A 24,453-nucleotide genomic window follows, 5' to 3' on the forward strand; every position below is an offset into this window, starting at 1 on the left:
GTCTCATTCTGCATCCTGAGTCCATCACCTCTCTGTTGGGAGATGGTGAAGTACTATCTCCTCTCAAACCCTGATGGAGATAGCTGAGGATCCAGAACCCAAGAGCTTTTAGAAAACCAATGCTTCCAGTCCCATGACCAGAGCCACCATACTGAGAAGAAACCATTGTGGAGACACAACCAGGCAACTGCTCCTGTAGGTGCTATAGCTATAGCTTCTGAAGACCCAGAAAATAAAATTCTTTTCACAGAAGTCCTTGGCATTGTTAAATGGTTCTACATCAGAAACCGATATGATTTTGTCAGTGAAACATTAAATAAAAGGTACTATCATATGCCTTGCTTCAGTGCCCTAAGGATCATGGGACCTTTCCATCTGACTTGCAGCTGAGACCTTCCATATATGTTGCCTCCCCCATTAGAATGTAAGCCCCTTGAGAGCAGGAATTATCTTTCTATTTGTATCCCTAATGTTTAGCATAGTGCTTTGCACATAGTAAGTATTTTATGCTTTCATTCATTCAGTTTTCTTCTTTGGTCTTCTAGAATTATGGTGAGTTATTACTTTGATTAGAGTTCTTAAGTTTTTCAAAGTTGCCTCTCTTTACAATGTTGTCATTATTGTATAAATTATTCTCCTGGTTCTGCTCACGTCACTCTACGTCAGTTGATAAAACTACTTCCAGGTTTCTCTGAAACTATCCTCTTCATAATTTCTTAGGCAAAATAATATTTTATTACATTCATATACCATAATTAGTTTAGCTATTCCCAACTTGATGGGCACATCCTTAGTTTCCAGTTCTTGTTCACTACAAAAAGAGCTACTGTATTTTTAAACATTTGGGACATTTTCCTTCTTCTCTGATCTCTCTGAGGTACAGGCCTAGAAGAGGTATCACTGGGTCAAAGGGTATGCATAGTTTAGTGACTTTTTTTTAGCATAGTTCCAAACTGTTCTCCAGAAAGGTTACCCTGTATATATGCATACCCTGTGACCTAGTAACATCACTACTAGCTGTGTATCCCAAAGAAAAGAGAAAAGGATCTATATGTACAAACATATTTATAGTCAGTCTTTTTGTGGTGGCAAAGAATTGGAAATTAATGGGATGTCCATCAATTGGGAAATGGCTGAACGTTTTGTGTTACATGATTGTGATGGAATACTATTGTACCATAGAAAATAATGAAGAGGATGATTTCAGAAAAACCTGGGAAGACTTATATGAACTCAGAGAAAATAAGCAGAACCAAAAGAACAATGTACACAGTAACATTCTGATAGAGACAATGATCCAAGACAATTCCAAAGCACTCATGATAAAAAATGCTATTCACCTCCAAAGGGAGAACTGATGAACTCTGAATAGGGATTGAAGCATACTTCATTCATTTATTTTGCTTGTTTGGTGTGTGTGTGTGTTTGCTCTTGCAAAATGGCTAATATGGAAATGTGTTTCGCATGACTTCACTTGTATAATCAACATCAAATTTCTTGCCTTCTCAAGGAGAGAGGAGGGATGAGAGGGAAAGAAAGAATTCAGAACTCAAAATTTTTAAAAATGAATGTCAAAAAACTTTTCACATGTGATTGGGAAGTATTTAAGGAAATACATGTATGTATTTTTTTAATTTTTAATTTTTAAATTTAATTTTTAGTTTTCAACATTCACTTCCACAAGTTTGTGAGTTCCAAATTTTCTCGCCATCTCATCCCTCCTCCTACCCCAAGAAAGCATGCATTCTGAATACCCCTTCCCCTAATCTGCTTTCCCTTCTATCTCCCCCCCTTCTCTTATTCCCTTCCCCTTCAATTTTCCCGTAGGACAGGATAGATTTCTATACCCCATTACCTGTATATCTTATTTCCCAGTTGCATTTGAAAACAATTTTTTAAAATTTGTTTTTAAAACTTTGGGTTCCAAATTTTCTCCCTTCCTCCCTCCCCACACACCCTCATTGAGAAGGCAAGCAACTCAATACAGGTTATACATGTATAGTCATGCAAAACACTTCCATAGTAGTCATGTTGTGAAAAACTAAGTATATTTCCCTTCATCCTATCCCGCCCTCCCATTTATTCTATTCTCTGTTTTGACCCTGACACTCCTTAGAAGTGTTTGCTTCTGATTACCCCCTCCTCCATTATGCCCTCCCCTCTCTCATCCCCCTGCTCTCTTGTCCCCTTTCCCCCCTATTTTTCTGTAGGGTAAGATAGATTTCCATATCCAAGTGAGTGTATATGCTATTCCCTCCTTAAGCCAAATCCTATGAGAATAAGATTGACTCATTCCCTCTTACCTTCCCCCAATTCCCCTCCACTGTAAAAGCCTTTTCTTGTCTGTTTTAGGTGAGATGATTTACCCCATTCTACCTCTCCCTTTCTCCTTCTCCCAATATAATCCTCTCTCAACCCTTAATTTTATTCTCCAGATATCAACTCTTCATCTTCAACTCACCCTATGCCTTCTATTTATCTATCTATATATACATACATATAATTTTTTTCCCTTCAATTACCCTAATACTGACAAAAGTCTCATGAGTTACAAATATTGTCTTTCCATGCAGGAATGTACACAGTTCAACATTAGTAAGTCCCTTATGATTTCTCTTTCCTATTTACCTCTTCATGTTTCTCTTGAGTATTGGATTTGAAAGTCAAATTTTCTATTCAGCTCTGGTCTTTTCATCAAGAATGCTTGCAAGTCTGCTATTTCCTCTGCAGGATTATACTCAGTTTTGCTGGGTACGTGATTCTTGGTTGTAATCCTATCTCCTTTGCACTTTGGAATATTATATTCCAAGCCCTCTGATCCCTTAATGTAGAAGTTGCTAAATCTTGTGTTATCCTGATTGTGTTTCCACGATACTTGAATTATTTCTTTCTAGCTGCTTGCAATATTTTCTCCTTGACCTGGGAACTCTGGAATTTGGCTACAATATTCCTAGGAGTTTTCCTTTGGGGATCTCTTTCAAGAGGTGATCAGTGGATTCTTTCCATTTCTATTTTACCCTCTAGCTCTAGAATATCAGGGCAGTTTTCCTTGATCATTTCTTGAAAGATGATGTCTAGGCTCTTTTTTTAAATCATTGGTTTTCAGGTTAGTCCAATAATTTTTAAATTATCTCTCCTGTATCTATTTTCCAGGTCAGTTGTTTTTCCAATGAGATATTTCACATTGTTTTCTATTTTTTCATTCTTTTGGTTTTGTTTTACAACGTCTTGATTTCTCATGAAATCACTAGCTTCCATTTGGTTCCATTTTAATTTTTAAGGAAGTATTTTCTTCAGTGAGCTTTTGGACTTCCTTTTCCATCTGGCCAATTCTGTTTTTGAAGGCATTCTTCTCCTTATTGGCTTTTTGGACCTCTTTTGCTATTTGGGCTAGGCTACTTTTTAAGGTGGTATTTTCTTCAGTATTTTTTGGGTCTCCTTTAGCAAGCTGTTAACTTGTTTTTCATGATTTTCTTGCATCACTCTCATTTCTCTTCCCAGTTTTTCCTCTACTCTCATTTGTTTCTCAAGATCCTTTTTGAGCTCTTCCATGGCTTGTGACTGATTCATATTTTTCTTGGAGGCTTTGGATGTAGGAGCTTTGACTTTGTTGTCTTCTTCTGGTTGAATGTTTTGATTTTCTTTGTCACCAAAGAACGATTCTATGGTCTGACTTTTTTGCACAGTTTGCTCGTGTTCCCAGACAATTACTTGACTATTAAACTCTTTGTTAAGGCAGGGGTCTGCTTCCAGTGTGGAGAATGTACTGTCCCAAGCTTGGGGGGGTTCTGTGTAGCTGTTTTCAGAAATTCTACAGACCTGTAAATTTTTAGTTCTTCCAAGGTGGTATGATCAGGGGCGAGGTGTTTACTCCTTTCCTGGCCTGTTCTCTGGTCTATGAGTGACCATAAGCACTCTTCTGCCTTGGAACTGTGAGGAGGATTCCTTCTCCACTGCTACTACAAGCTCCACCACACCAGTGCTCCTCCTCACCCCAGGATCACCACTCAGAACTGTGACCCAGATCTAAGCAAGGGCAAAGTAAGAGATTCCTGCCTCAGCACCAGCAAAGAGATGCCTGCAATCCCCCTCTGATCAGCCACTCAATTTCCCCCTCAGTCTGTGGGCCCAGAGCTTGGGAAGCAGCCGCCACCCCAGGGCTGTGCCAGGACTGGGGCTGGGACCTAGTTTCTCTCTCACCATGGTCACAGATTTTTCCTACTGACCTTCTAAGTTGTCTTTGGCATTAGTGGTTGAGAAGTCTGGAAACCACCACAACTGCCTGTGATTCAGTCCTCTGAGGCCTGCTCCAGGTACACCAAGGCCTGTTTTGCCTGACCACCCAAGCTCTTCCTCTCCCAGCCTGGCATAATAGACCTTTCCAATCAACCACCCAGGTTGTCTTGGGCTAGAAATTTGTTTCACTCTGTCTTTTTGTGGGTTCTGATGCTTTAGAATTTGTTTAGAGTCATTTTTTACAGGTATTTGGAGGAGCTCAAGCAAGTCACTGCTTTTACTCTGACATCTTGGCTCTGCCTTGTATGTATGTATTTTTAAAAAAAGAAAGACTAGCAATACTTTCAGTATAAAGATATTCCCTTTAATTAATGGCTTTTAATGACTTCTACACTGATCAAGGAATTTTCGCACCTAGACTAAAGGTTATGGTTGATTTGGAATTACAAAGAAAAGTCACTAAATTATTTATATCCCTTTGCACAGAGATTCAACTACTGGGACTATTTACCTCAAGAAGATTATTGACAGAAAGAAAAGACCCACAGACACAAAACCATTCCAGAACAGCAATATCTGTGAATTTGCTTAACAAATTTTGCTTAAAACAAAATTTGCTTAAAAATGGCTAATGTTTTTACGAGATAATTCACAGTAAAGGAATCAAAGTCAAAAGTTCAAAGACTACAATGTTTAAAAAGGTTAACAGTGAGAGGCACCCAAACTCTAGTCAAATACAGTGCTCAATGTTAGAACTATAGTATGGTTCAAATTTGAAGAATCCATCCCTCCTGTTTTCATCATTTTTGCTATATATATGTAAATATATATAAAATGCTTTGAAAACATTAAAATATTATACAAATGTCATCATTAGGAGTGTTTGTGGGATATCATAAAGGGAAACAAAATGTATCAAGAAACCTTTAACAAAAAAAAGAAAAAGTTTTGTCAACTGACAAAATAAATTTTTATAGCACTTTAAAGTTTTACAAAGTGCTTTTTCATCATGGCAGCAGTCCTCTAATGTCCTATATGCCCCATTTTATAGATAAATAAAAGCCTGACTCATCTAAGGTTACCTAGCTTATAAGCAGCAGGGCTAGGTCTCAAAACCAGGTCTTTTAATTCTAAATCCACTGCTCTTTCTACATTCCTGCAACTTCCAATAGGTTTTACCATATTCAGACCTCTGGTTGCTTGTTCTCATCTGTCAAAAGTAACAGGTAACATAGCAGGTAACATCCTGTCAAGTGAGACAGGGTAATTAAGTGACTCAATCAAGCCTCATCTTTGCCCTTTAAAAAAGCCTTATATTGCTATGTTTTTCAAACACAATTTTAAAATATCTCTTTAAAAGACTGAATCTGAAAATGTTTTGATCAATGGTAGAAGATTAATTTTTCTCTGTAGGACACTGAGGCCTATCTTTTATCTAAAGTTTATTGCAGATTTTGAGGCACTTTGAAGAAATAGATAATTTTGAGGGAGGGATGTAAATTCTACTCTTTCTCCTTCCTAGCCAAATGACATTACAATTTTTTTAAATTATTAGAAAAAATTACCTAATTTTTCATTTACTAAGATTCCTCGACACTCTCTGAAGATACCACTTAAAATTTTTTATTTTTTTAATAAACAAAAATCAATTATAGGGGCAGCTAGGTGGCGCAGTGGATAGAGCACCAGCCGTGAAGTCAGGAGGACCTGAGTTCAAATCCGGCCTCAGACCAAACACTTGACATGTACTAGCTGTGTGACCTTGGGCAAGTCACTTAACCCAGATTGCCTCACTAAAAAAAAAAATAAATGAATAAATAAATAAATAAATAAATAAATAATACCTCCCTTCCCCGGGGCAAAAAACAAAAACCAAAAACCCTCTTAATGGCCATGTCCAAAAAAATATACATTTCATTCACTACCCTGAATCCATTACTTCTCTATCAGGAGATAGGTAGGATGTATAGGCAATACTCTTAATTTACACAACCTAGTTTACCTTTAATTTCTGTAAAGATAATTGACATTTACATAGTACTTTAATGTTTATAAAGTGTATAATGTTTATATACCTATTTCACAAGAAGGAAAAAATTGGGCCCCAGGGAGGTTGTCACTTCCATAGCCACAAAGCTATATCAGTGGGTGCACTGATGTCCCCAAAAGAAACTACACCTTGTGGGATCTTTCCAGGGAAATGTTTTATTTAATGTTGTAATTATCCATTCAGAAAATCTGCAGGGCATTAGAACTTGACAATTTCCTCTTAAAAATACAAAATATTTATAGCAATAGTAATACAACACGAATATTTCTAAATTATATATATAACTTATATACAATAATAGGTAATTCGTATTAAGCAGATTAAAGAGCATTCCAAATTTTAAAGCGCTATATAAATGCAAGCTATTATAATAATAATACAACCCAAGAAGCAAATAATAGCAAATACTATTTTAAAAATACCACCCCCTAACGGAGAAGCGGGAGACGGACAACTACCTCAAGTGTGCCCTCTAGTGGCCCGAGGCGGTCGCTCACTGTTTTATTTCTAACACTCCAAGTTCAAAGCGCCCGGGACTAAGCGGTCCAGAACGACTCCGCCCCGCAGCTAGGCTCAGCAGTCTCCAGGGCGCCTGCGCGGGGGTGGAGGTGGCGGGGGGAGCGGGAGGAGGGGAAACGGACATAGGAAAGGAGGGGGCGGGGTTGTAGGCGGCCTAGGCCGAGTCAGTAGTAAATAAAGCCGAAGCCACTGGCCGGCTTTGGCTCTAGTTCTCGCGCGGAGATTCCAGTCACGCGCTCTCTGGTCTCGGTCTTCACCCTCGTCCCGAGCAGCCGGGGGTGAAGGTTTTAGACGTCCTTGGGGGTGAAGGGCTTGGAGAGGAGAAAGGCTACAAGAGGGGGCGGAGGTAATCGGGCGATGGCCGAGTGGGAAATCCCGCCGGGTGGGTGACACCCGAGAGGAAAGCTCAAGTTTCGGGGAGCTGGCCGCCAAGCCGCGGGCCCTGGGTGAGGGAGAGGGTTCGAGCTCGGCCGTTGGGAGAGGGCCGGCCGGGCCGCGGGCGTCGGGGTGTCGAGGGGAGGGATTGAGCCTGTCCTCCCCCCTCCCTAGGACGCTTGTTGGGCTGATGTCACGAGCCTCGCCTGACCGAGAGGCGGGGGAGCGGGGCGCGGAGAACTAAGGAATTCCCCCCACCCCCACCCCGAGAGTGCGGGGTACGGGCTGGTCGGGTCAGGTGGCCCTGGACGGTCAGTGCCCGCCGGCATCCAGCTGGTATCTCCGTCTCTCTGAGAGCTGGCGCTGAGGAGCCAGAGGTTTGACAGGTAAAAGCGGGGCGAGTTCCGAGTGCAGCCCGGAGACTGTCGGCTTTCCCGGCGTAGAGCCCCCGGTGCGGGCACGTGCCGAGTCAGCGGGAAAGAGACTCGGGCGGGGGGTGTGTGTGTATGTATGTATGTATGTGTCTGTGTGTGTCTGTGTCTGTGTGTTGGGGGGAGGGGGGAGCAGAGAAAGGGGCGTGCCGAACTGCTGAGTCAGCGTATCGCTGCCTGCCCCCACCCCCAGCCCCAGCCCCCCTCCCCACCCCGCAGGGTCGGGAAGCCAGGAATGTGCAGTTGAGCTCGCTGTCCAAAGGCATCTCTTTAGGCAGAATACATTGTGGAAATCGGATCCATTCTGGTGTAGTCAGCAAGTTGGGAGACTGCTTTCTGGTCTGTCGCACCAGTGGAGATCAGGCTGATTTCCTCCCCCGCCTCTCTAACCGCCCCCCCCCCTCCACCCCACATTTAAAGAAAAACCCTATTTTGGCCCAGTAGGATCCTTTGTTGTTGTTCAGTCGTGTCTGACTCTTCGTTAGAGACCTGGAGTCCCACAAAAAAGAATTAGTCCCCCCACCTCCAACCTCACAAACCCCCTCCCACTTTGATCTTGGTGATTTAATTAAATAAACTTTTTTTGGCTCTGGGTTATCTCCAGTCCTCCTGATCTTTATCTTGCCGCTAGACCCAGATGGCTCCAGAGGAGAAAGTGACTTTGGTGACTTTGCGCAGCCCTCCCTCACGTAAATCCAATTCATTTGCAAGTCATGTCATCATCTTCCTGATGTTCTCTTGGAGAACAAAGGACGAACAACAACAACAAATAAACTTGCAGGCACCTAGCTAAGCTGTAGGAATACAAAAAGAAGCCTGAGACAGTCTCTGTCTTCAGGGAGTTTACAATCTAATGGATACAATCTGGTGATTGTTATAACTGGTAGGGGAAAATTGCAGGACAGGGCACCAGCAAAATAAAAGGCATAATTACCATCAGCAAAACTAGTGGAAATGTCAGGAATTAATACTTTCCTCATATTTATGTTAACACATTTGTGTCTTTCTGGATCATAATTAGTGAGTATGGTGCTATTTATCTTGCAACTTATCTGTGTCTGTAGTCAATGCATGGCTAATAGCCCCCCTTTGATTTTGAATGTTTAAATAAGGTACCTAAGTCTTTGTGCCCTTCCATTCCTTTACTTATGACTCCATTTCTTCACTATGTTTGAGGCTCTGCATTTTGTTTGAAGTAGAAACCTCAAAAATATAAGTAGATATGTACTCATATAATATATACTTTTAAGAAATAATTTGAATCTCAGTGGAAAAAATGATTTTGAGGATGCAATATCATGAATCTCCAAGGTATCATTCCTGCCTTTTAGTCATTAAAATGAAACAAAAGTATTGATTTTATGAAAAACTTGAAGTGGGAGCAAGCAGAGAAACTTTTGCTGCTGTTAATATTGAAATGAGTATTTAAGCAAAATCTATTTGAAGCTTCAGGGATGTGGAAAGAGCACTGGATTTAGAGTTAGAGGACCTGGTTTTAAGACCTAGCCCTGCTACTTATTAGCTGAGTGATCTTGAGCAAATTGGCTTCCCTAAAGCCTAAATTTATCTATCTGTAAAATGGGGCTGATTGGACTAATAGTACATTACAGGGTTGCTGCCTTGATGGAAAAGCACTTTGTAAAACTTAAAGTGCTATATAAATTTATTTTTTATTTATACATTTTGTTTCCACTTATCACATCCCAACAAACAATCTTAATAATGGCATTTAAAGAGTATGTTAACATTTTCAAAGCTTTTTACATATATTACCCAGCAAATTTGCTGAAAACGTGAGTTTAAAAAAAACAAACAGGAGGGATGGAGCCTTCAAATTGAACCAAACTGTGTATGTAACATTGAGCATTTTTAGTGCCTCTCACTGTCACCTTTTAGGTAGTCATTATTCTTTTGACTTTGCTTTCTTTATTCTACATTATCTCCTAAGAGCCATTAGTCATTGTTGGGCACATATTTTGTTTCCAGCTTTTTACTATTACAAACATCTCTCTTCCAGAATATTTTTGTGCCTATGGGTCTTTCTATCAAAAATCTTCTTGAGGTAAATAGAACAGTAGGAGAATCTCTGAATCGAAGGATGTAAATAATTTAGTGACTTTTCTTGCATGATTCCAAATTGAAATTGAACCTCTTAACAGGCAAAATATATGGGTTGAGGTTTGTTTTTTGTTTTTGTTTTTTTAATAACTCTTCAGTTTTTTCAAGCTTGTCTTTCATTTTCCCAATTCAGAATATTTGGTAAAGTTGTAGAAAAAAAATTAAGCAAATGTCATTCAATATTACAGCGCGTTAAAAAATATTAAGTGTTAGGGGCAGCTAGGTGGCAGTGGATGGAGCACTGGCCTAAAGTCAGGAGGATTTGAGTTCAAATCCAGCTTCAGACCAAACATTTGACACTAGCTGTGGGACCCTGGGCAAGTCACTTAACTCCAATTGCCTAAAAAGAAAAAAAATTATTAAGTTTTCCAGTGGATGGCATATACGTTCTAACCAAAATCATTAAGGAGCAGCCTGGGTTAGTTCAAGGTATCTTAATCTGGGACCATGGACCCCCCCACAGAGTCCAAGTGTTAGGTTTCATCATTTTCATTAACATCTCACTAAAACTAAACATTTCCTTCAATTACGAATGTAGCCAATAAAACATTGTGAAGAGGGTTTCCCCAAACTGCTAAAGGGGCTTATGACGCACAAACAAGTTTAAGAACCCCTAGTTTAATGGAAACTGGCAGCTAGGTGGTGCAGTAGATGGAGCGCTGGGTTACAGTCAGGAGGACCTGAGTCCAGATGCAGTCTTAGACACGTAATAGCTGTGGTTCATAGGATTTTCTGAAGGAAGCATGAAATATGAGATAATTATAATTCATTCTCAAGACACAGGAAAGAGCCGAGCAGCTTTCTCTTATTCTCTTGCCTCCGCCTCCGCCTCCCCCCTCCAAACTCTCCTTCAGTAGTATCACCAGGTAGGGGAAATGATGTGAACTTTGAGTTCAAAGATGATTGACTTTTGAGTTGAAAGTCAGAAGAATAAAGGAGATACAAAGCTAGAGGCCAGGGAGGGTAGGGTCTTCCATACTGCTGGAACTGATTCGTGGAGAATAATAATAGCTGACTTTATAGCACTTAGTAGCACTTTAAAGTTAAGGTTTACAAAACATTCTTTTCACATATATTAACTCATTAGACCCCCACAACCCTATGAGATCGGTACTATACTAAATAGGTACTATATAGGTGGGAAAATGGAGGTATAGACGTTAATTGGCTTGCCCATTGTTACAAGACTTAGAATTGTCAGAGGTGGCTCATCACCAGGTCTCTCCTTACCCCAAGACTCCCTTTCTTTCAGCCTCCATGAGCATAGGACATGATCATTCCTTTCCATATCCTCATATGCATGTAGTCTTTGGTATATATAGATGATTAGAATTTTGTGTTAAAGGAAAAAATTCCACATGCATATAGAGAATTTTATAGATTGACTTAAAAAAATCTTCTTGTAGTACTCATTGTGTACTTAATTCTCTAATAAATAATTAGTCCTATTTTCAAGGAAGAAGGAAAGGAGAAGACAGAAAAAGTATGTAAGAAGAGAACACACTATGCTAAGTCATACTGTTGCTAAAGTCATTAGATTTCTGAGTTTGAAGTGGGTTCTGCTTGAGAATTCTGGGGAGCAGTATAAATTGGGGATTACTTGCACTTTAATATTTATCATAAAGCAATAACAGCATAATTGAGATGAATATTGATTTCCTTGTTTTATAGCTAAAGAAATATCTGTTTAACCACAGGAAAAAAATATGCTATTTTCTGTTATTGTTCAAAGTTATGGGCTATCCTTTGGTCATGTCTCTCAGTCGGTCATCTGATTAGATTGTTTTTAGATTAGATTGTTAAAGCAAGTGCATTCCTTATATTTTTGGTCATGGTGTGACTTAATAAGCTTATAGACACACATCAAGCTATAGTTGTAAATGCTTCTCAAGAAACCTTTAAAGGATGTATACAGTAGGCTGAGGCATCCCAAAAAGTAAATTGAGTTTCTTTGAAGCTTCATTTTTTTAAATGTATTTTATCTGTTTTTGCATGATTTTGTTCATAATAATGTATCTAAAATAAAAACTACATCTTTGTTCAATCAGATATTAGGATAAGCCATGTCCCATCTCTTAGTCATTTCACTGATTCTCCCACCATGTCTCCTTCCTCATCTCCACCTCCTGGCTTTCTTGGCTTCCTTCAAGTTCCAGCTAAAATTCCATCTCCTACAGCAAATTCTTTACTGATTCCCTCTTAATTTTAGTGCCTTCCCCTTTGTTTTGTGATAGTCCTCTGGCGTAAGAGAATCCCTCCTGTGGAAGAGGTAGGGTTCCTCTGTTGACCTTTGCTTTGTACAGCTGGGCTCACAGTGTCACTCTTCTCCATTGTAGTTGTGGCTGTCTATAAGCTAAGTGCCCAGATCATATCTAAGGAGAGGCCTTCAGGCCAGCCAGAGAAATTAGGGGAAAACAACCACTTAATGAGTTCCAATGCTGAGAATAACATGTAAAACAAAGGACATCAGTTCAGTGCAAAGCTTTATTGCAAGGGGGGAGGGGAATGGAAATGGGAGGGGGAAGGAGATAGTGAAGGTGAACTAATATACAACTCATATACACACTAATATAGAGTATAACTCATGTAAGAGCCACATGGCATTGGGAAGCATAGAGACATGGGTCCATTCAGTGGGAAGGTGTTGCTCCCACTGGAGGGGAGGGTATTTTCCAAAGTATACTTCTGAGACTGAGGTTCTTATATTCTGACTTTGGGTGGCCCCCTTGGAGCTGGCTCATTTGCTTATCAGGACAAAATATTTTGGGGGTTTGTTATCAGGGAGAAAAATAAGCTAGTGGTAGGCAAAATATTATTTTGGGTGTTTTCATGTCAGGGAGAAAAAGAAACGTGGTAGACAAAATATTATTTGGGGTACACAGCTATACTAAACTTCAAAAATATTGTCAGTATTTTTCTATGAATGTATTCTATAAGCTTACAGCCTCCCTTAAGAGGAGATTATCAGGATGATCTCAAGATCATCAGACCTTACCTTATAACAGTGATTTCCATGCATAGATTCTATAAGCTATAGCCTTCCTTAAAAGGAGACTGTCATGATGGTCTCAAGACCACCAGGCCTAATATTATAATTCTATTGATCATGTCCAAGTATCTTTTATACAGCTTGTTTGTAAACAGTTGTTTGCATGTTTTCTCCCCCATTAGATGGAGTTCCTTGAGTGCAGGGACTTGTCTTTTACCTTTCTTTGTATTCCTACTTAGCACTCTGCCTGGCCTATAGCACTCATTTGACAAATGTTTATTGACTGCCTGACTGACTGAGCATATAGGTCAGCAGCTGTTTGCTTTATTTCTCCCATTAGGAACCACATGATTTAAAAACCAGTAATAAAATGCTTAGCCAGCAAATGTATTCTAGTTATCAATTAATAAAGACAGCTATATGTTGTATCCAGCACTTTCAGGCATATTAAGTCATAATAACATTTCTTGTTTTGCAGTGATGGCACAAAAGCAAGAACCACATAGTGAAGAACCTCCAAATATTAAGATCATAAAAGAAGCATACAAGCAGGCCTTTGTATTTGTTAATAAGGGACTGAATGCAGATGAAATGGGGCAAAAGGAAAAAGCAAAGGATTACTACAATAAAGGAAGAGAACATCTACTCCAAGGAGTTAAGATTTCAGCATCTGGGCCTAAATGCACAGGTTCTGATTGGGAATCTGCTAGACAGATGCAACAGAAGATGCAAGAAACATTGAAAAATGTCAATACTAGGTTGGGAATCCTGGAGCAAAATCCTTCCTCTTTTGTTCCAAGTAATCTTCCCGAAGATTCCCAATTATCTGCTGTGTTGCCCCCTAATGGAAAGCCAGAAAAGCCTTCTGTGCCTCCATCTTTGATTTCACCATCTGTACAAACGGAAATTAATGGAAATTCTCCCTCCACAAGCATGGAGCAGCCTTCTGTGGTTAGTCCTGTATCTTTGGAAGCACCACCTGCTTATACACCCTGTGCTACAGATGGGCACTATACTCTCTCCTATGGAACAGAATCTGGGGAATTTTCATCTGTCGGTGAAGACTACTATTCGATTTCTACTCGACCACCTCCTCTTGAGACTCTAGGAGTAGATGTAGAAGAGTTAATTTTAATACCCAGTGGAGTGCAGATTTTTTTTGTAACTCCTACAGGGGAAGTTAGTGCACCCTCATATCCCGGATATCTTCGAATTGTGAAATTCTTGGACACTACCAGTGAAGCGGCTCGAAATCGGCCCCCTGGATTTCTTCAGGTAACTAGTAGAAAAAATTTTAAAAGTGGAAAGCCACCTGACACAATGTTATCTTTTGTTGCTTATGTTTTATGCTGTATCTAGGCTAATAGTCACAGAAGGTACTTTGGAAGTTCTAGTTCCTTTGAGCTCTACCACATGAAATTTAGAGGGTTAGGATGAGTCAGAAGTGCATTTGGTTTGTTTGGGAGATTTTTTTTTAAGATGGTCATTCATCCTAGAAGAAACAAAACTACCAGTTACTCAGTAAACATTTATTAAGCACCTCCTATGTGCTAGACACTGTGCTAAGTCACACAAAAAAATGGTGGTTCCAATTAAGTGTCCGTGCAACTTTATTAAATCTTCCTTTCATCAGAAAATTATTTCAACTAGGGAGCACTGACACTGTCTATTCTATTTATCATGACTTTTGCTGCTATGTGATGTTTTCTTTCTTTACAAAGTTGAAATCATTGTATGATTCTGCTTTTTCTAGAAAACCCATTACTGATCTTAAGAAATGTGTCCAGTCCTTTCTATGAATAAACTCAGTGAGACTGAGTACAACTTTAACATCAGCATTGAGTTAAAGAATTGTTATTAACAGACTATGTATGTGCACATATACTTAAGCTGCAATTAGAATATAATTAAAAGAAATAAACAGCTAAAGTAAAACTGAGAGAGACTATAATAGTGAATGTAGGAAAGGTTGCCTCAGTGAAGAGGTCTTAAGAAAGACCAAGGCAAAGATTCTTTTTTTTTTTTTTTTTTTTTTTAAGTCATTGGGGTTTGTGTTTGTTTTTGTGGCCCCAGTACTTTATGCTTAGTAAATGTTTCATCTGAAATAAATATTTATGAACTCTGGGATAGAAAAGAAAGATGGCTGTCTCAAACACTTTTTGGTGATCAGTTTAGAGTGCTTCTGTATTGTAAAATAATGGGAGAACCAATTTTCATGTATCAGCTATGAAGGAAAACAAGATAATTTGCACATAGTAATAGTGAAGTAAGGTCATCTTGTGAATATTATACTTAATTACAGGAGCCTATATTCTAAAATTAGCTCTTTTAGTAAAAATTTAAATTCCTTACATAGGATGTATCTCTGTTTATTTGCCTAGCCATGTCATGCATTCTTTTTTAATCCTTCCTTTGGTATTCTTTTTTTAATTAATTTATTTTAAACTTAAAAACTAAAACTTAAATGTACAATAAGAAAAGAAAAAGAAACATATTATGAACTTAAGTACTAAAAGTCAAGTACAAAATAAGAAAAGAAAAAAAGCATTGCCATGTGCACAGCAGAATGTAAGAAAGATTCCAAATATACAGCAATAAATTTCCATTTCAAGAAAACCTATGAAATACATGCTACACATTGTGTACAGAATTGTCCATATAGTTAGGTAGGTATAATCATATTCATATATAGACATATACATTCATATTCATCTATGTAAGAATATACTATACTTGTTTGTTCTCTGTTTCTCTGAGGGTGGATGACATCTTCATAAGTCCAAGTTTTTTCATATTTTTCTAAGTCTACCAACTCATCTTTCCTATACCGCGGTAATATTTCAACCTTATACTATCTAGTTATTTTAAATAGTCTAAAACAATACTGATTAATATAGATGACATATAGTGTAGTTTCCCTATTTTTCTCTTTTGACTAAATCTATTTTACTTTTAACTTTGTCTGAGATCATGATTACTACCACCACCACTCTTTTTTTCCTAATAAATTCTACCCTTGATCTTATCCTTTGGTATTCTTAAAATTGTGCCCCAAACTTCGTTTTGACTGGTGGGTTTTTTTTAAAGGGAGCATATTCAAGTATTTATGGAAAATACAATTTAAAGGAGTACAGTTTTTTTTCTCTCACATCCCACCCCCAATTAATGTTCAGAAGTTAGAGCTCAAATTAGTTTCTTGTGTCTCAAAAACTACTAAAGTTGTTCTTCTTATACTGTTGAATTTGGTTATAAAGTGATAGCTTTCCTTCTTGGCTTATGAAGATCTTGGCTTATGAAGTAAATTTTGTTTGTGGTAAGTAAACAATAGGACCTTACTAAAGGTTTCCCAGTGCTTTTTATCTAAGCTTAACCCATAGCAGATCTTGTCTGTGTTGTTAATTATTTGGAATTTTTTCTTCTGAAAAGTTTGTCCCAAAAGATTTTTTATATCTTCTCTTTTGTAATTGTAAATGTATTCATAATAATATAAAAGAAAATGGGATAGTTTGTAGAATAATTTAATAATGATAATCTGCTTTTTAAGGAGAGGGATTTTAGGAATGAAGTTTACTAATCTTTGGATATCTCACAGCAATAAAACTGTACTATTCAATAATGAATTCACACTTTTAATTTGAGCTGTGATTTCATAACCAGTGACATAGTTTTTCTGTTCTAGCTCCAAATTTGATCCATTAGATGAGGCCACATAAAATGATTGTACCACAATACCAGTAGTTTGTTGATAAACTGGCTTACTTCAAGGTTTACACTTTACTCAAAGAGATGGTTTGAATAATAAAAAGCTTAGCTTACTAGGAATACTCATCGTTTTAAGCTATTCCCTTTGCTAGTAAAATTTAACTTTTCTCAGCATTGGCTAAGAATACATATATTTTAACTTTTTAATAAACTTAGCCATTCACTATACTGATCATTCTAGCAAACTAAAATTTTATCTTTAGTGTTTAGTGATAGGTCTTAAGCTTTCTTCAATGTCATGTCAAAAACTTGTCTTTGAAATGTTAATTTTCTGTTACTTATTGTTATTTCTGTTATTGTCCTACCAATAGAACTCATGTTTCACAATCACTTTAGGTTTGTGATTGGCTGTATCCTCTGATGCCTAATCAGTCTCCCGTGCTGAGCTGCAGTAGTGGAGTCTATATGTTTCCAGATGCAACGTTACAGATGTCAGGATCCTGTGTAGGTGTAGTCTTATCTTCTGAACTACCTGAAGAAGATCGAGAGCTCTTTGAGGATCTATTGAAACAAATGTCTGACCTTCGAGTCCAGGTAACTTGTGTGTCAAAGTCAATATGTACGTTAACGTAAAAGTGTTCTGGTATCCAGTGCAAACTGCTTTTGTGTCATAAGAGTGGGAAGCCAGGCATAAGTTTGAATAGGACAATTCACTTTTATTTTCTGTCTACATCTGGAAACTTTTTTTAAACTAAAAAGTTGTTATACAGTACACAAAGACTCCATTCCTGCTCAGCTTCTTTTATTGGATACAGTACCTTATTGGGTCCAAATGTTTAAAGTGAGGTTAATAGGAGCAATGATAGTTGGTTTAACGGGATGGCTAGGTACTAGCATGGGTAGAAACTTGGAGAAGACCATTGAGTCACAAAGTTAGAGCTGGAAGAGATCTTAAAGGTCATTTAGTCAATCTCTTTTATTTGATAAATAAGGAAATAAACCAACAGAGGTTAAGTGACTTGTCTAAATAAGTAAATGGCAGAACTGGAATTCAAACCTAGCCCTCTGACTCCAAATGAAATACTTCCTTGTCACGCCCCTCCCCACCCCTCCAATCTCTGCTGAAGGAAGAAGTATTGTTACGGAGGACTGTTTTTAATACAGTCGTATAGAATTTAGGGATCAAAAACAGGAAAGAAATACGACTGGTTTTTAATATTACCTTGTGAGGTTTTTTCCCCTACCATGTTTGTCATTTCCCCTGCCTCCTTAGTGAGGAAACTGAAATAGTATTTATATCATTTAACAAATATTGATTAACCACCTATTATATCAGTAACTTTCTAAGGCTTTAGGAATACAAAAACAAAGAAGGAAACAATCTCAACTCTCAAAGAGCTTATGTTCTATCACATACATGTGTAAGTATGTACAGAATAAATATATGCCCCCCTAAAGTGTGGTAGAGAAATAATATTTATAACCTATGTAAACCTCTCTAGGCTTGTTTCCTCATTTATAAATGAAAGAATTGGAGTAGATGATCTCTGTGGTTTACCTAGATACTTAAAACATCTACTTTGCTAGTGCCTTCCTTTCCCAGTCATGTGGGAAAATGGAGCCCAGCAACAACATCCCATAATAGTAACTCTACTCTTACTGTTAAGCTATATTATTCCTCTTCTAACAGTGTTTTCTATAATGTAATAATTCTGTCTTTTCTTACACCCAAAATATGCTTTCTTTTATGAACTATAGATTCTCTCCATTTCTCAGACCATATTGGCCGGGTCACAGTCTTGAAAGTAGATGATTATTTCAGTGACATTATCAATGTTGAAACTGATCTCCTCTGATTCTCCATCTCAAGATGCCTGGACTTTCTCCTTCTTTCTTTCAGGCTCTGATAATAAGGTAGTCCTCCTTGGCAAGATCAACCCCTCTTCATCTTTTCCCCTTCTGCCTTTTCCAGCAGATTGCTCTCTCGCTCTCATCTCCCTCTCACGTTCGTCACCTTCACCTTATCATCTTCAACCTCGCCTCTTCCCTCTCCCCATCAACTTTTCCCATCCTTACTGCCCATAAACATGCCCAAGTTTTCTCCATTCTTAAAGAGCTTTTACTAGACCCTACTGTCTCTTCATACTATTATTGTTTCTTTCCTCTCCTTTTCAGCCAGACTCCTTGAAAAAGCCATCATCAATTGATGCTTCAGCTCCTTTTTTCTTACTCCTCAAACCTTTATAGTTTTCATTCCAGCCTCTTAACTGAAATTATTCTCTCCAGACTTACTGCCAATCTCTTAGTTGCCATATCTGATGGTCTTTTCTTAGTCCTCATGACCTCTCTGCATTTGACACTTTTGACAGGCCTCTTCTGGATATTGTCTCCTCCCTGGGTTTTCCTGACACTCATTTCTCCTGGTTCTTCTCTTCTCTCTCTGACCTCTCCACAGTTTCTTTTTGTTGACAGTGGATAGAATCTACAGGAATTTAATGCTTGGAGAGTGCCACTTCAGAAAGGTTGTTGTGGCTTCACAGGTAATGTCATGTCTTAGAAGAAGGGAAATCAGAGTTCCTGGGTACAATCAGGATCCGGAAGAGAGGGAAGGTAATGAATCCATAGAGGACATTCCATTGTGTATGGGAAAGAAAATGGTTTTGGAGAAGACTAAAGGTAGAAGTGGACTGAACTATCAGAGACTCAGGCAGATTTCTACCATGGGGGTGATACTTACAGCCTCACTACTTCTCCAAGTCCTTCTAAAAGTGATTGCCACTTCTAAGAGTGAGACAAAAAAGGGGAGGAAGAGGCTAAAATCTATAAGACAAAACATAAAAATTGTTTAAAAGGCAGGACTCAAAATTGGTATTTCAGAATTTTTGTTTCTATGAGGAATACAAAGAGACTAAAGAAGGAATGAATAAGTATAAAGATGATAAAGAATAAAAGTTTAGAACAGACAGAACAGCAAAAGAATTAATGAAGGGATAGGGTAAAGAAATCTCTTTTAAGAAAAAGGGAAGATTTTAATTAACTACTTAACTGTGGGGGGGGGGGAAGGATAAAGAGAAGAATTAGATAATTAAATTAGAGAAAGAAAGTTCCTTTTGCTGGCTCATCATCCATGAAATATCCCCTGTCTGTGGGACTCCCTCAAGTCTCTACTCTAGGAACTCTTCTGTTCTTTCTATACCCTCTCACATAGTGACCTCATCAGCTCCCATGAATTAATTATCTCTGTACATAAACTCTCAGATCTCTATATCCAGCTCTAGTCTGCTCCGTGAGCTTTTATCCCATATCAACAGCTACCTATTAGACATCTCAGACTCAACATATCTAAACTTGAATCCATTGTCTCCTCCTTCCAAACCCATCTCTCCACCAAACTTCTCTATTTCTGTTGAAGACATTACCATTCTTCTAGTTAGTTACCCAAATTCATAATTTCAGTGTTTTCTTGTTTTCCTAACTCTATACATCCAGTCTTGAATTTCCTTCTGTTCTCTTCTGTGTATTTTTAAAATATTTCATTGACATGCTTTCCTTTCTTTCTTTCTTTTTTTTCATTATGGTAATACCCATCACTCCCTCCCATAAGTCTCACCCTCTGTTGTAACAAGTAAGTATAATCATGCAGAGCAATTCCACATATTGGCCACGTCAGCAAATACATGTTTCATTCTGTGACTTTACTCTCTCACTTCTTTTCCAAGAGATAGGATAAATGATTAGTTTTCTAGAGTTGTGATCAGTCAAAGCATTAATCAGAGTTCTTAAGTTCTTAATTGTTTTTCCTTTATAATTTTGTAGTTGTTGTGTAAATGTACTTTGGTAGCATCCTGAATTGAAGCAAATATTATAAAAATAATTCAAAATTATAACCAAAAAGTCATTAAACTTTGACACTAAACTTCAACCCAATGATACTATTACTGGTTCTGTTCACTTTACATTGCATCAGTTCATGCAAGTCTTCCTAGGTTTCTCTGAAATTTACTCCTTTGATCATTTCTTGAAGTACAACAGTATTCCATACATTTCTGTGCCATAATTTGTTCAGCCATTCGCCAATTGATGTACATCTACTGTTGCCAGTTCTTTGCTACAGCAAAAAGTACTGCAGGACAAATATTTTTGTGTCTCTGCATCTTTAAGTTCTCTGTGGCCTTTTTTAATGTATATTTTGTACCTAGCCAGTAAGTATTGTACTCTGCTGAAATCACATCACACTTGGTGTATTGAATTCAGTTCAAGGTGACTCATATTAGGAGTTTGTGAATTCCCTATTGCTCGAAGTCTTTAAATAGAGGCTAGATGAAATTAGTTGTGATTTTCTTAAGGTATGGATTGGACCAAATGTTGTTTCTTTCAATTCCGAGATCCTTTGATCTCCTATTTTCTGAACTATTATGTATATACTTAGTACCATATGTTTAGGCCATCCAATAATCAATTGCTGCTGTTTTTAACTTCTGTAAACTTTGTGGCTCCAGTTTGACCATAATCTTCTTAAAGATGGGAACTTTGTAATTTTTTTCTTGAGTGAATAGCATACTTCCTAATTCTAGGATAAACCTATAATGAATGAACTTCCCACAACTAGGTTGATCCTCTTGACCTTTATGGGTAATATCCCTGGCCTCCCTTCCACTATATCAAAATCTTACTTTGGCCTGGAAAAATCTGTGTCTACCAGTCTCCTCTGGATGCCACTTGCCAGTGTCTTCTGGTTACCTCATTCCTATTCAGTTGTGAGTTGGACTAGATGACCAATGAACTCCAAATATAAAGTTCTATCATTATTCTATGATTCTGTGATATGTCTGGTAACAGATGCCATTCTATGCCCAAATCAGTAATGAATACTACATATATAAATCTTACTAACATCAGATGAAAGGCAGCATGTTGGAGCAGAAAACTTGGAAGGCCCAGAACCAGGATGTCTGGTCAACTTCCGTTTTCATCATTTAATAGCTACACAATGTGAATATTTCACTTGACATCTCTGAGCTTTAGTTTCTACATTTCATAAACCAAGTCATTGTTAGATGACTATTTTCTTTATAAACCAAGCTTAAAACTGTTCTAAGACTTTTGGAACACCCTGTTTTGTGTGTGTGTGTTGTTTATATAAATAGCCTATTAACATAAAGATACACAAAAAAGATGGTTGCAACTTAGTGATAGCTACAAATCATTTCTGATATTGGAGAAGGAAGAAAAGGGCACGTGTTGAGATGACACAGGAACAAAAAAATCAGTTTTTGTCCAGCACTGGTTTTTTTTTTAATCTTCCCAAGGAGTTAATATCATTACTATAATCAATTTCTCATCGGTAATAGTCTCCAGTGGCTTCTTTAACAGACAGTATTCCTAAAGGTTTTTTTTTTCCTTCATCTTCATTCCTGATAGTAATGATCAAAGAATGAGTACTGCAATGAATTACCTTTTACCCAGTTGCATTCTGACTACTCCCCCATTCTTATTGTACTCCTGCTAGACTGAATTTGTCCAATTAAGCAGACTCAGATATTTCGAATAAAGTATATTTCTATGCCATGGACTATGATCATACTTTTAAAACTAGGTATATATTAAATATTCAGTATATATTTATTTATTGGTTGAATAGTAAGGAGAACATTGGACCAACTCCTACTAGTTTCTAATATATATATTTTTATGCCAGAAAATTATATTTCCCATGGCAAGTACATGTGAAAAATTAAGCTGCATATGTTAACAATGAAGGCTCAAAACCTCCTATAAACAGTTAAACATAGAGGTTGTAATGACGGAGTTTCCTTATGCTAGCTCTGATAATGGAAGCAGAAACATCAAGAGTCAAGTGGGTATCATATGACTAAATACTTTTTGGTTGAGTAAATTTCAGATAACCATGAAAGAATTCTTTATACTTATTTGAGTCTGTATTTGAATATCCTTTATATATTTCTAGAAAAATGCACATTATAGCCCTGACCAAGGTCAATGTGAGCGAAAACTTCCCCAAAAACTGGAGCTGTCCAAAATTGTAAATTGAAAGTGCTACCTCATCCATCCAGAATATAGCAAAATGCAACTGTCAATTTGAAAATAAACAAAAGGGCTTAAACAAAAACAAATGTAGCAAAATCTATCTGATATATAGCCTTTGCATTTTATTCATAAAAGGGCCCCTTCCTCAGAGTATATTCATTCCCATGTATATCCATTCTCCTCAGAATGTTAGAAAGGGATGAGAAGATGCTGCAGACAGAAATATTGACCTGAAAAAAATTTTTAACAGCAATGAAAGTAACAGAAAAAGTAGGCATAAGAATTCAATTATAGCAATCTTCAGTCATTTAGTGTAGGAGCAAATAACCCTAAGTCATGACTAATAATATTTTACAGGTGTAATTATTGTTGTTTGTAGTTGGTGATCTGTAGTCATCCTAAAGCAGTTAAATTATATTCAGTATAATTATAATAGGGTAGGCCCTAATTAATCTCAAAAACACTGCTCTTGAGAATGACTCATTCTCCAAGGGTTCCAGGTTCCCAAATGAATATACAAATAAGTATGCATCATTTGGGGTATAAAAAAGGTAGCGAGTGCTAGGTATGAAATCAGAGAGATCTGGGTTGAAATCCTGCCTCTTAATACTCATTAGCTGGCCAAGTCATTTTAACCTCTTTGTGCCTCAGGCAACTTCTAAAGATTTATGCACTGAGTCATAGGCTGAGATCTGTATTGCTGCAGAGACTAATGAAATCTCAAGTTCTTTGTGTATGAATATAAAATATAAAATGATACAAATCAACACCAAAAATGAAGTTGGTATAGTCCTCTTTATCTTAAACATATAGCTTTTACTATATTGAATGCTATAGGACAGAGAAGACAATTGGATTAATATGTTGATATATTGCTCTGATTCCCTTCATAATTATACCCTTTCTGCTTTCTGATCTTAATATTATAACTTAAGGGAATACTTCATTTTATGTTTTTTTCAAATTCATTTTTCACATATGAATAAAGGGAATTTTCTTGGCATACATTTGGCCACAGGGTTAATTCATTAAGAGGTTCCCCAGAAATTTGGAAATTTTCCTTGCCCTTTTTTCTTAATCTGTATTTTATTTTGTAAGCTCAGGTACTAATCTTTTGTTAGTATAATTAGGGAAGGGTGATAACTGAGACCTTAGCCTAAATTCTCTTAAATTTTTCTTTTCAGTGACACAGATACTTATTAATACCTTTTCCTTTCCCTGTTTTTCATCTTTATCTTCCAGGAAGTTGAATATCAAATTTGGCTCTTACTTGTAAGGTTTATCCCTTATTTATTGGATTAGTTCATAGCATCATTTAGTCTGTTTTGGAGAAATATCCTTAGTATTAGGTAGAAACAAATTCCTAAATCTCTACAATTTAGATTAGTACCATTTTAGTGTTCCTTGGGTGCTGCCATTAAATTGAAAAGAAAGATAATGTGCTTTAAGTGAGTAAGTTCTCTGAATTTCAAAGTATATTATGTACCTTAGTGTAGGATACATTTGAGTTCTTACTATGTACAGTACATTGTTATTGATTCTGGGGGAGATAGTTCAACTAAAATTTCAAAGCATTTAATTTTATTTATTAAAAACTTTCATGGGCTTGTCTTGGGGTGAGATTTTTTTTTTTTTTAGTTGACATGGCTGTAAAGTTACATGGCTGCTCCTAAGGAAGTAGTGTGAACACCAAAATTTGAGGTTTGAATTTTCCAGAAACACAGGGAATAAAACTGTTTGCCAGAGCCAAATAATTCATCATTTAGTGGTCTGCCTATTAGTTGTTATGAATTTGACAGCAGTCCTTGCTGGGACCATAACTGAAGCCTTTACAAACTGGTAGAATCTTTTAATGCTTGCATCCCCTGATTGAGCCTTTGAGAACCTAAGGTCGACAAATGTTACAATAAAATATCAGGGAAGTACATTTAGGAATGCAACAAAATCAGACGGAAGGAAAACAAAAGGAACTTGAGTCTATGTCA

General features: G+C 37.4%; 1 protein-coding gene across 6 annotated transcripts in view; it reads left to right on the plus strand.

Annotated features, from left to right (window-relative positions):
* The first annotated feature begins 6,950 nt into the window (after positions 1–6,950).
* Positions 6,951–24,453, plus strand: part of SPART (spartin) — a 42,485-nt gene continuing 24,982 nt past the window's right edge. For 3 of the 6 annotated variants that reach the window (XM_027835232.1, XM_027835236.1, XM_027835237.1), the window contains exons 1-3: positions 6,951–7,187; positions 13,197–13,993; positions 16,817–17,014. In XM_027835232.1, coding sequence (XP_027691033.1) covers positions 7,163–7,187; positions 13,197–13,993; positions 16,817–17,014 — 1,020 coding nt within the window. In that variant the 5' untranslated portion in view covers positions 6,951–7,162. Of the gene's footprint in view, positions 7,252–7,354; positions 7,567–13,196; positions 13,994–16,816; positions 17,015–24,453 lie in introns of all 6 variants that reach the window. The other 3 variants (XM_027835233.1, XM_027835234.1, XM_027835235.1) reach the window with 3 other exon arrangements.

This window comes from Vombatus ursinus, unplaced genomic scaffold (genome assembly GCF_900497805.2).
Source record: "Vombatus ursinus unplaced genomic scaffold, bare-nosed wombat genome assembly UNPS02014813.1, whole genome shotgun sequence".
NCBI classification, from domain to species: Eukaryota; Metazoa; Chordata; class Mammalia; order Diprotodontia; family Vombatidae; genus Vombatus; species Vombatus ursinus.